At 34.4% G+C, this 12,951-nt stretch overlaps 2 protein-coding genes and 1 pseudogene across 2 annotated transcripts in view; 1 reads left to right on the top strand and 2 right to left on the bottom strand.

Annotated features, from left to right (window-relative positions):
• The window catches only part of LOC145586188 (calcium-transporting ATPase 4, plasma membrane-type-like), a 197,860-nt gene that overhangs the window by 167,582 nt on the left and 17,327 nt on the right, over positions 1–12,951 (bottom strand). The window lies entirely within an intron of this gene.
• LOC145583813 (uncharacterized) lies at positions 719–2,702 on the top strand (annotated as a pseudogene).
• On the bottom strand, positions 3,763–11,312 carry LOC145586181 (uncharacterized). Its single transcript, XM_081642941.1, has 5 exons — positions 11,173–11,312; positions 7,071–9,062; positions 5,993–6,113; positions 5,191–5,250; positions 3,763–5,024 (listed from the first exon to the last, which is right to left on the bottom strand). The coding sequence occupies exons 2-5, from the start codon at positions 8,975–8,977 to the stop codon at positions 4,062–4,064; spliced, it is 3,051 nt and encodes a 1,016-aa protein (XP_081499067.1). The 5' UTR covers positions 8,978–9,062; positions 11,173–11,312; the 3' UTR covers positions 3,763–4,061.

The following is a 12,951-nucleotide window of genomic DNA, read 5'->3' as shown; positions in this document are numbered from 1 at the left end:
TTACTACATAGCTCATTTATTAGCATGTGGATTTGTTTATTTTAAAATAACATGTGTTATTGAGTGAAAAAAATACATTACTCGGTTAAAGGAAAATATGATAAATTTAATTGAAAATCTAAGAAGAATATGGGACTTTCTTAGTAAGACAATGACACTCACAATCCAAGTGTTTTGACACTAAGATCGTGTGGCGCTACCTTGCCTTTTGGTGACAAAAGCACAAGCCTTTTGGAAAAATGGGCTTGTGAGCACAAAACAATACAAATGGGCGTCTAAATCCCAATCAAGGGACGCTCTCGTTTTTTGGCGATAGAGTTTGGGGGTACTATCGTACTAATATGCATGCGACCATCAATAAAGGGCTAACAAAAAAATAAAAGCGAGGTAACACACGATAGAGAGGCAGGTGATTATGAGAGGATACTAATTTATTTAAGGTGACATGCTGACATCATATGAAAGTTTTGTAGTAGTGGCCTTCAAGTTAGTTGTTACACGATGACCTGGCATAACTACCTAATTTTTAAATATTTTCCCGAAAATTGTGCATCATCATCTTCCTCATGAAATAAAAATTAAGAAAAAAATAAAAACATGCTAAATTTTCCTTCTACTATTTCCTCCTGTAATTTCCCTGAAATTTTAAAGTTCTGTTTCTTATTTTTGTAATTTACCCTTCAAAAAGATTAAAACTTTGATTGCAGGATTTATTCAAAGTTTAAAATTTGTGCAGAAATTTGAAATTTTTCTTGGTTTTTATAAGGAGGAAAAGAATTAATTAAAATGGGGGTGGATTATTACAATGATTTAAAGAAGGCATACCGAAAATTGGCAATGAAATGGCATCCTGATAAAAATCCCATTAATAAGAAAGAAGCTGAGGCCAAATTCAAGCAAATTTCTGAAGCTTATGAGGTAATTAATTTTTGTAATTTAATCCTTAATTTTTTATTAACCTTCTTTATGATTGGAAATTGGGTCCTTATGTAATAATTTTAATTTAAGTTAGGTAATTATGCAAATATAATTTAAGGTATTAAAGAAATATTTGATCTTGATTATGAAAATATTGTTCAACATTTATGTATTTGCAATTATGAAGAATTCTTGTTAAGTAATGGTGGAGATCAAATTGAGTTCTTTTGAGTTTTATCCTTTTGCTTTTTCATGGTTTTAAAGGTACGTCTGTAACTATGAGACGAGTCTAATAAGATCTCACTTAATAATAACATACATAGTTATCTTTAGAGAAATAACAGCATGTTGTTTCAGGTTCTGAGTGATGAACAAAAGCGACAATTCTATGACCAACACGGCGAAGAAGGGCTAAAGGACATGCCACCCCCGGGCTCTGGGGGTGGCTCTCCCTACGGAAGCAGCAAAACCGGGTTCAATCCTAGAAGTGCAGAGGATATTTTTGCTGAATTTTTCGGGACAAGTCCTTTCGAGTTTGGATCATCACCAAGTACTGGTGGAAGAGCCAGAAAAAGATATTCATATAGTGAAGGTGGAGCATTTAGTGGGACTGAGAATATGCATCGAACATATAGTGAAGGCGGAACAACAACTGTGTTGCCTAAGAAACCGCCTCCTATTGAAAATAAGTTGCCCTGCACCCTAGAAGAGTTGTACACTGGATCAACCCCGAAGATGAAGATCTCTAGGACAGTAATCGACGCTAATGGGTATGGTACACTTCCCATTTATGTCAACTTTTATTTGCAAAGTTGTTATATACTTCCTCCGTTCACTTTTAGTTGCAACAACAGTAATCAGACTATTGCGACTTAAAAGTTATATATAGGCAGATTTTAACAAGTAGTTATTCTTTTTAGTTTGCCTTGTTTTCGAGTGATATGCCTTTCCTAGAGAAATCTGCCTATATTTACAACTTACAACAGTTATATATGCTATTAGTTTGCAAGATTGAATCTCTCTATTTTCGATATGCATTTGACTGTTCGTGCTATAGTCTATTCTTTATCAACAATGTATCACTATTCCATATGTTTTCGAGTATATTACTTTAGGCCTTGTTCTCTTTAACTGAGGGTTATGAATTAAAGAGATCATTACTGATTAAAACTGATGATTAAGCTTCTTTTAACTGATCAAAATCAAAGGATGCCAATTACATTGAAAGGATGTTCTTTTAATTTTGTTGTTGCATACATAACTGTCAATAATGTGATTTCATACTTTTGACTATAACAAGTTTATCCTAACATATGTACTCTTCGTCTGTTGGAACAAAAATCAGAGGTCAAGTACCCGAAACAGAAATACTGACAATCGAAGTAAAGCCTGGTTGGAAAAAAGGAACAAAGATTACATTTCCTGATAAGGGAAATGAGAAGCCGAACCAGCTTCCAGCAGATCTAGTATTTGTCATCGATGAGAAACCACACGACGTGTACATAAGAGACAACAACGATTTAATCATGACTCAGAAGGTGACTTTGGCCGAGGCCATTGGAGGGACTGTAGTGAAGATTACTACATTAGATGGTCGTAACCTCTCCATACCAGTTAAAGACATGATCACGCCGGACTATGAGCTCGTAGTTTCCAAGGAAGGGATGCCTATACCGAAAGATCCTAAAAACGTAGGTGATATGAGAATCAAGTTTGAGATCAAGTTTCCTACTAAATTGACTTCAGAACAGAAAAAGGCCTTAAAACGCGCTTTTAACAACTGATGATCTTGTAGTATAATTTTGTAACATCTTCATAAATCACATTTTTTCTGTAATCTGAAAGTTCTACTACTCATACTGTCTATTTTTCTCCCATCTCTTCATGGCTATCGATTTTTCGAGGGAACCAAGGGAGAAATTTTGTAGAATCTACATTCTAGGAGCTATGTTAGTTGAAAGTAGAACCAATATTGCATCATAATAACTCAAGTTATATATGTACATATAGTGTTGTTTTTCCAATTTATTGCATATTTGCATCTAATTTCATAATTGGTTAATTTCTCGATCCTATTTCAATCTACTAATAATACGAAGTATGTAGTTTTTTCATGTTTAAGTAGCTACCCCTGTATTTAAAAGGGTAAATTATTAGTCTAATGATAATTTGCCAATTTCACCCAATGCTTAGGTGATTTGTTTGAACACACTTACCTTGTTATTCATGACCATTTTCTTGTTGCATTTTGATCAACGAGATTAATCATAGAGAATACGCGCGTAATATCAGCACATAGTTTTGACACAAAGCCAATGCAACTACTATTATGAGGAACAAAACAACACCAAACTAGGGCATTTGCTTTACTCTTGGAAACAAGGGTTGTAAAAGACAAATTGAACTGATTACCGCTGTTTTAACATACCAGTAGTGATCTTTAAAAGAAAAAGTTTAAGGCATTTTACAGATGTAATGAACTTCTAAAGCACTTGCATGCATGTAGAAGTGATGCACGAGTTGTACAGATTGGGTTTGATTTGTTCAAGTCATATTTTGGTGATGAATCAATTGGTTCCAATTGAGTCATTTTTAAAAAAAAAAATTAATAATTTCGAGTACAACTCAAATATTAACCTAGATAAATCATGTAATCAAAAAGAGATTCAAATTTACCGGTTTATACTTTTTAGTAATGATTCTAACGAGAAAGGCTAATATATAAAAGGTTGGTTTTTAAAATTTATAATGGCCCTATTACTACGGAGTAATATATAATAGTATATTTCATAAAGATCATAATTTATCCTTCAAAATGGTACTCAAATAGATTAACAACTAAACTAGAGCCACTTTATGTCAAATTTGTCAATAAAATCGGTACAAAAGAGAACAGAGAGAGTATTCATTTCATGTGGCAATGTTGTTCCTTATGGCTCTTGTAGATTAAGTAGCGTCTAGCTCTGAAAGAAAGCTAAAAGTACATGAAAAAATAAAAACTGGCTTAGTTGTACAACCCACTAACAGGACATACAAAGATGAACCTATGTCTACGTTTACGTCTAAGTCTATAGACGTGCAAGACTTCTAAAACTAGTACAAAAAGAAAATAAAACCTTATTATTTACAAGTCGAAATAAAACTCAAAAACCCTTGTTATTAGAACCATTATTGGTTCTCCAATCCCTGGCTAAGTGACCAGAACCAGGCGCTCCATTAAACTGTCCACTAGGTAAGCTTCCTACATTGTTAGTGCCATAAGGCCACCATGCTCCCTGCTGCTGCACACTCATAGGTGGCTGAAGAGGTTGGATAGGCTGTGCAACTGGAGGCCAAGGCGGCCGCTGAAATGTCTGATAATGTGCCATATGTGGGGCCAATGCAGGATTTTGGATAGGTTGGGGTGCTGGTGCTGGTGGTACTGGGTGAGATGCTTGTGGTTGCCATTCAGGTATATCATCGTCATCGTCATTCCAGGGTTCTGTGGGTATTCCACCACCACTACCACTACTCGTACCATTTTGTCCATATTTCTGAATCAATTCTCTCATTTGGTCAACCTGCCGAGCCGGGGCCCGAAGAAGATTATGATGCCGAGAAACTGTCCCATGACCTGGGACAGCATTCGGTTTAGGGAGTGATGAGGGCAGGTTAGGCCCTTTAGAGAAGTTAAACTCTGGTAAATCATCATCCTCCCGGTGACCAGGAGGGCCAAATCCAGGAGGCACATCATCATCATCTTCATCGGGTTGGGGGGGTTTAGAGAGAATAGGGGGAGATGGGGCACTTCTAGGGGCAAAACCAACATTAGTCCTGTTCCTATCATCATTTACAGCATTTTGGCCTCCAGTGTGATTTTTAGTCATTTGTTTCTGATGAGACAAGGAGTTCGGTGAAATCACAGGTGGTGTTATTTGCACTTTTCGCCATACAACAATTCCAATTAGGCCATCATCGATATCATTTAATTTTTCAGTGTAACTCTTAGGAAGATGATTGATTATCATATCAACTGTTTTTGTGCGTGGGGGACACAGGTAGAGCTCCACTCCTGGAGCAGGCTCTGCAAATCCCAATCGCTCATCCGCTATGTAAGAATCAACCAACTGCAAGAAATACAGAGTAGGTGAGTATATAAAATTAAAGTTGATATGTCCTTGTCGGACAAACTATCCTAAGAGAAGAGGGAGGGAGTGGCAATTAGCAAAGGAGACCCACAGCCTGAGTTAAGAAAATGCTGGGAGTCAAAAGGATGACAGAAAATATTAGTACCTCAACAAGATCGGAGCGTTCACTATCCATAGCACCTTCCTTAAGTACAAAATGAGATACCTAGCAAATAAAAAGAAAACATGACATTTTTACCATCAAACAGTTTTTGACAGATTATATAGCACAGGTTATAGGTAAACAAATTATACTGTACAAAAGTGCAGTTTCAGTTATTTCAACATAAGCCTTTGGAGAGCTGTCTACAAGAGCTGATATTGACCACCACCCCCCCCCCCCCCCCACCCCAAAAAAAAAAAAAAAAAACCCACAAAAAAACAAAGCCCTCCAAATAAATCAGGAAAATATAATTAATAAAGGGGGCTGGAAAGTTGGTGGTTTTAACAGAAAGGTCACACAAACATCTAATCCTAGAAGCAATTATCTTAGTCAGTCATACAAGACATTGAAACTCTGGAATCAACTTTCCTGAAACAGAAATGCCTATACAACCGCATAATTTTGAGCAAAAGCTCATGACAAAAAAAACCTGTTTCTTTGAAGCCAAAGACCTAAAGACTCAGGTCATATGAAGGAATAATGAGACAGCATGAAATCAGTGCAAGTATAATAAACTTAACCAGGCATCTCTAGCAAACAGCATTAAACCTCGGCAATCTAAGAACAGGAGCAAATCCCTAAAGTATTTCCTACAAGCCTAATACACGCTCTGCTTTTATTTTGATAAACACATTTCTGTTTATCTTGCTTTTGCAGTGAAAGAAAACTTAATATACAGATATTAAAAAGCCATGTCAAGCAAAAAAAAGGCAAAGTGGCCTAGGAAAAAGAGCTTGGAATATACCATAATTGCCCGGCTCTTGGACATCGGAAGCGCTTGCAAGAACTTATCAAATGCATCAAGCCTAACCCGACCCTTGATGTCAAAGAAACCTGCCCACTCTTTAGTATTGGCTTTTTCACCACTGCAACCATATAAGAATAACTAGGATCAGTTAAATCACAACTTAGAAATTTTTTCAGGCTTAACCACACATTCATGAGAAACACAGGTACTGGAAAATATGGGATGGAACATTGGAAGAGGAGGGGGGGGAGGGGGTTAAGCAGCCCAGGCAACTAATTATTATTATTAGCTAAGCAAAAGTCAGTGGCAATAACATCATCAAGTACAAAAGAACAACCTTCTACCCAAATTCTAGTTGAGTTTAATCTATTGGACTAAGATAAGCCATAGTATGTGCACCTTCATTCCACAGCCCCATTGTTGGTTCAAGCTCCTCACCGCACTCTCCCGGAAGACAAGATGTCTAAAAGAAACCAAACATAATAGACGATACAGGCAAACATAAAGTACACTTGGATCTACCAACAAATATCAGTTCAGATGGAATTGTAATCACATGACTGCCATCTTGCAGGACAGCCATACAGATGTGCAGTGACAAAACTCAGACAGAGGCTTAATAAAGCAGAGAATCTAGACATGTAGAGATAATCAGTGTTTCTTAAAGCAACTAACCCATGTAGCATATCCTTTAAATATGTGGTTTGGCAGGACATAAACCGGGCAAAAAACTTGTAATAGCAACATTTACTGGTTAAAAAAGCTCATTTTAGAATTGGCATATTAATCAGTGCAAAGAACCATGCAAAGTATTTAGTATTAAAAAATCTTTACCATATTCATCTCCAAAAAGGACAGTTGCATTATTAAAAGGTTTCATATAATAATAATAATAATAATAATAATAAATAAATAAATAAATAAATAAATAAATAAATAAATAAAGAACACTATCATCAAGCAGACTCATCAATCATCCAAATTATGGATGAAAAAATTAGAAGTGGATGCAATACAACTAAGATTGAGACACCAATAAGAAAGAAAAAACATCTGAACAGAATGAGAAGCCAACCTTTTGTACAAGGCAACAAAGTTGGCCATGGAGGATATATTAAGCTGGAGTTGTCCCTCCCAAACACTTTCTTGCTTAGGAAGATGAACAGGATTCTTATCTAATTCCTTCTGACTGTCAGATAATTTCTTATTGGCTTCTGTAAGTTTGCTTTCCTCTCCAACTTGTTCCGTTTTCTGAGAGTTCGTCACAGGTTGTTTCAAATGCCCTTCGGGTGACCTGGATTCAAAGCCCACCTCCGAGGTTTCCTTATCCATCTCAAGGGTGGATGTCCTAGAATCAACTGGTAAATTCTCAAATGGTGGCTCTTTATTAAGTGACTCCATGAATTCATCCAAGGATACAATAGGAGGAAGATCTTTCATATCATCAACCATTAGTCCTTGCATATCAGCGCCATCATTAGGTATAGTAAACTCACACTGATCATACTGTTCTACCTTGGTTGGTGCAACTTTAGGAGGGCGTGCATCAGACCCAATGGTCTTTGAACGCTTTTGAGAAGACGCACTAATTTCAGGTGAAATTTCCTCAGAAGCACTGTTATCAGGGTCGAAGTCCACTTGGTATTCACCTTTGTGAGTTTTCTTCACCAAGCGCCTCATATTAACATCAGAATCAGGAAGGACTTTCATCTGATCAAGCTCTTCTGCTTTCGCAATTCGCCACTCTGAAAGTTCTTTCGAAGCTAGCTCCTCTGCTGTCATTGAACATAGACGATCAGGAGGTATATCACCTGACATAACCCTTTCTCGCAGCTCAGGATTATTACGATCTTTCAAGTTGAACAACAGTGATCTTCCCTTCTCTTTATATTTCTTATTTACACCACCAAATAATTTGAAAAGCTCTGTTTCGATTTCAAAGGCAAGAGAATCTGGAGACTGAATTGTTTTCTCCTTAACATTAAAATTTGCATCCTCACGCATTGCCTCAGACGTCACAATATTGTCAACTTCATTAAAGTCCGATATATGCGAAGTATCTGAAACCCATGAAAGACCATTCCCCTGCAAAAGATCATCTTTGAAAAACAGGCCATCACTAAACAGTGAATCATCACCAGCTAACATGGGATCAGAATGGAATTCTGTTCCCATAAAGCTCCATGCCTGATTGTCATCACTACATGTTTCTTTTAAATGGATTCCCAGTGATGCTTTCTTGTCATCATTGCACCCATCAGTAAGAATGCCAGAGGTACTAGAATCTTCACCCTTGAGCTCCATGTTAGCAGCTCCAGCACTTGATTCACAAACTATAGGTTTATGCTCTTTTAAGCCCTCCTGAGTATTTGCTTCAACCTCAATTTCTGTCTTCATCTTTCCATCTGAGGTAACCAGGGCCAGCGCAGAAGCTAAAGATTCCCTCAGCTTGGCTCTAACAGAATCATATGACTCTCCCTGGCTTTTTGGAGAGACTTCTGGCTGTGAATTTTTTTTTGAAACAGTTGACTGAGACTTATTCACAAAAGAATCCAAGTGCATCACTTTTTTACCAGAAGCACTAATCTTTGATGTGTTTGGCATAGGTTTTTTATTTATAGCAGAAGACACACTATGACCTTTAGCATTTGACCCCAGTGGAGCAGCTCTCTTGTTAGAAGTAATCTTTTGTAAATCCCAATTATCAGGTATTGGTTCAGTCGTCGCCTTCCGCTTACTTGGCACTAACAATTCTGATTGGCCTGAATTAGGGTGCATACCCATATTAGTTGGCACATACTCAAATTGCTCATGCATATTACCAGATGTTGATGTTATTTTGCTGTTCAAAGGTTCAACTGCTCCCTCTAATGATTCTGACATTGAGGAATCAGCTCTGCTCATAATTGAATTCAAATGACTCATCTGACTATCAGGCAACGTTGGTAGAGATAACTGCCCTGAGACGAGAGTGTTCAACATATTGGACTAGCATATAAACAGATGTGCAATTTTTGTGCTTCACAAAAGTAAATCTAAGTTTGCCACTGGAATGATGAAGGGAAGTCTGCAAAGACAAAAACATAATACTTATCAGAACTATGTATATTTGTAAATTATATAAAGAAAAAAATAATCAAATCAACAAAACAGCTAAAATAGAAATAGTTCTACAAAGAGCTTGGTCACAGGCATCATTTGGGTGGAAAACAGAAATTGAACCCATGCAAGATGCATCCATAATGTAATTCATTGATGAACTTTGCTAAATCTGTTCCTTCCCCAATTTACTTATGAATGAACTATTCATGATTAGTTCTTTCCTTGCGTGTGTTTAAATCTTAATTATATTCATAAATTATTTAGGTTGAAACTGGGATCTAAAGCAGTAAACGAAGTACCTACTATAGAGCAAGCAGCTAAAGTGCAAACACATGAAAACTATAAGCATTAACAGACAAGATATACAGATACCTTGAGAAAGAAAATCTACTTATAAATAAAACTAAAAGCCGGTACAATCACACTAGTCGATACATTTGTTGATCAGATTACCTGTTTGGCTGTTTAAAATATTGTGAGTAGAGCACATAATGCATGAAGCTTATCATCTAGTTAATCTCCACCTCTAGTAAAAGCACAATATCTAGAGATCTGAATAAATAGGATTAATGGCCATTGTGCTTGTGCCTACAGAAGGGCACAAAGCCACAAACTTCATATGCTGAATTACTTAACTTCTCACAAAAAAAAAAAAAAAAAAAAGACACTGGGTAAAGTGCTTTCTTAAAAATATATATAATATATCTTAAGTTTCAAAATGAGGCACGCTAATTTTTCAAGACCATGGAATAGTGTCAGGACCTGTTTTATTTACAACAGTCAGTAAGCTAAAATGCTTCAAATCTTCAATCATAAGTACAAAGGTGAGAGCTAAGAAACAAAGTCATATAAGCTAAAAAGCTAGCAATCATTCAAAAATATGTAATGTTTTGGTGAGAAGGAAAAAGATCAATGTACTAAAAAGTATAGGGGGAAAAAATCGGGTAATCTTACGCAAAGGTGTATTTTATCAAAGGTGTAGATAATGTTATAACACAAATACAGAGATACCGCTGCATATTCCATTTATTTGGAAGAAAATGGCGATTCTTCACACTATTAAAAAGTTACAATTCATTATAAAAGGAAATTACAAAAGGAAAAAAAAAAATAGATTAAGGATCTAAGCATTTCACCTCAAAATACCTGATTTAAGGACACATGAACGAGACAACATTCTTAAATCAAGTCAAGCTTAATACCAATACCTTAAAACCCAAATCTGAATTTGCTCCTATTCTAGAAAAAAAAAAGAAGTACCAGTCACCATAACAAGATATCTTTCATTCACGATTATAACTTTGAATACCCTAATTCACTGAAGAGCACAAATAGCTTGATAACCCAATTCTAAATATATTTCAATTCCAGAAAATGACATATACCAATAACTTTAACAATTTTTATTTTGCTTCTAGATATAACTTCAAATACCCTAATTCACTGAAGAACAACACTTTGAAAAGGCAATTCTTCATACTTTATGTACTTCTGTTCACATAAACATCAAATACCAAGATTTATTTAATTACAAGCAATAACTTCAAATGTTCAAACACCCTAATTCACTGAAGAACACCAATGCCTTAAAAGCCCCAATCTACCAATGTTTCAATTCCAGAAAACAGCAATTACCAATCACCCCAAAATATTGCGAGCTATAAATTCAACCACCAAACCTCAAAAACCCTAATTTCAGCAAACAAGCAATCGCCTTTTCTTCCAACTAGGCTACAAAACATTGAAAAAACCATCCCCTCAAAAAATAAAATCATATTCAAATTCAAAAACTACAGTACAACAACCTCACAAAACATGATTAAAAATAAAAACCCAAATAAAAATACCGTCATCAGGTCAAATTAAGGACCAATAAATAATATTTCATAAATTGCATTATTCAATCCCGAAAAACCCTAATAATCGAAAAGTATTCTGAAATTAAAAACAAAATAGAGCTGAAATCGAATCGAATCAACAGAATAATCAAATTTAAACTAAAAATCGATAAATTATCATTGAAAAGCAATTAAATTGAAAGCGAATTGATGGATAAATTAGGTTTAAATGCTTACCGATAGAATGATTTTTCCCAAAAGTGAAGTCGAAGAAGAAGGAGAATGAAATTGGGGGAAAAGGAGAGAGAAAGTGAGAGAAGAAGCTAGAACCCTAAAAAAATGAGAGATAAGAAAGAAAGAGAAAGCTTTACTGTTGAGATTTTTGTTCCAGGAGTTTACAATCTAATATATATATATATATATATATATATATATAAAGGGGAGTTTTTTCCCGAGATTTTAGAGCGTCACGTAGGATTTTTATTTTTTAAAAATTATTAAAACGCCACATAGGATTAATATTTTTAAAATGCTACAATAGGATTATGCCACCTAAGATAAGTTAACGTGCCACGTAGGATTATAAATTATAGTTATATCCAATAAATAATTCAAGTGTCACATAAGCATAATTGACCAATGAGATTTTAACAGTTACATTAATTAAATACGAAATATTATCTTTTGAGATTAGGAATTTTATCTAATATTTTAAAACAAATACGGAAAAAATGATATATTACGTACAACTAATAAAATAACAAAAAATTTAATCACATAAATATGAAAAATATTTTTTTTAAAAAAAATAGATCGACTCGTGCATCGCACGGGCTTCATCTAGTTTGTGTTAATTTCTAACCTTTTAATTTTTCATGAAAAATCATTAAGTTTATTGTCTTTTTATTTTTACAAGCTCTAGCTTTATTTATTATTATTATTATGTTTTTTTATGATAAAAAAGTTCTTCTAAAATATGGTTTGATAAGTGGCTACATTCTTTCAAAAAAAAAATACGATTTGATAAGTTGTTTACAGAGTATTGGACAATTGATTCAAACGAAAATATAACTACGTATAAAAAAAATAATAATAAACTACTAATGATTCATGTTAACGAACTTTAAAAGATTTTAAATCAACAACGTGAGTTAAAGTAAGTGTATAAATAATAGAGTATAAAAGTAATGTTATGACAATATATATACTATATGTATAACAGTATAAATAAAAACGTTGGTGGAATCTATACTAATATATTAAAAGCTGTTTCTAATAACATTCACGTGTCACATTAACTCCTCTCACTATGCCACGTCACCTATGCAACTACTCATAACACCACGTGGCTTTCCTTTGCATTAGTTTTCATTACATGTCATGCACTTACAATAATAAAAAAAAATTCACTATAAGATTTGAAATCACAACCTTTAAGTATACAACTAAGTGTCTTACCACCAAGCTATGTGATTTTTCATGTGATCTTTTGAATACAAAATATTAATATGTAGCAAATGACAATATGAACAACAAATTTAATTACAAGAAAATTGAATCATGAATTACAACATATATTAATATTTAGTTTCATGTAATAATCCAGGGCATCGCCCGGACCCAAAAACTATTTGTATTCTAAAATACGAGTAATTGTTTTTGTAAAAATCACCTATCTTAGCATTATAGGACCCTCATTGAATTCTTATTACGAGTAAAAGTTGATATGTGATAAATCAATAAAATCAAGAGGTGAAATAATTTTTCCGCATATTGATAAAATTTGTAAAACTTCCAAAAGAAAATTGATGACATCAAGACACGTTATGCACTAAAGCAAGAATATTACGATAAACTTTAGAATATTTATAGATTATTAATGCTAGGTGGGAGGAAACTAATATTCCGAGAAAATATATATTCCTATAATTCTTGGTTTTTTTTGTTTATAAAAAAAAAATCTCGGTTTTTAAAGGATGAGAATAAATTTCTTCAACTTGAAAATAATTATTCTAA

The sequence above is a fragment of the Chenopodium album genome, chromosome 16 (assembly GCF_948465745.1).
Source record: "Chenopodium album chromosome 16, dcCheAlbu1.1, whole genome shotgun sequence".
Classification (NCBI taxonomy): Eukaryota; Viridiplantae; Streptophyta; class Magnoliopsida; order Caryophyllales; family Amaranthaceae; genus Chenopodium; species Chenopodium album.
The sequence above is the reverse complement of the archived record's forward strand: the minus strand, read 5'-3'. Positions and strand labels throughout refer to the sequence as shown.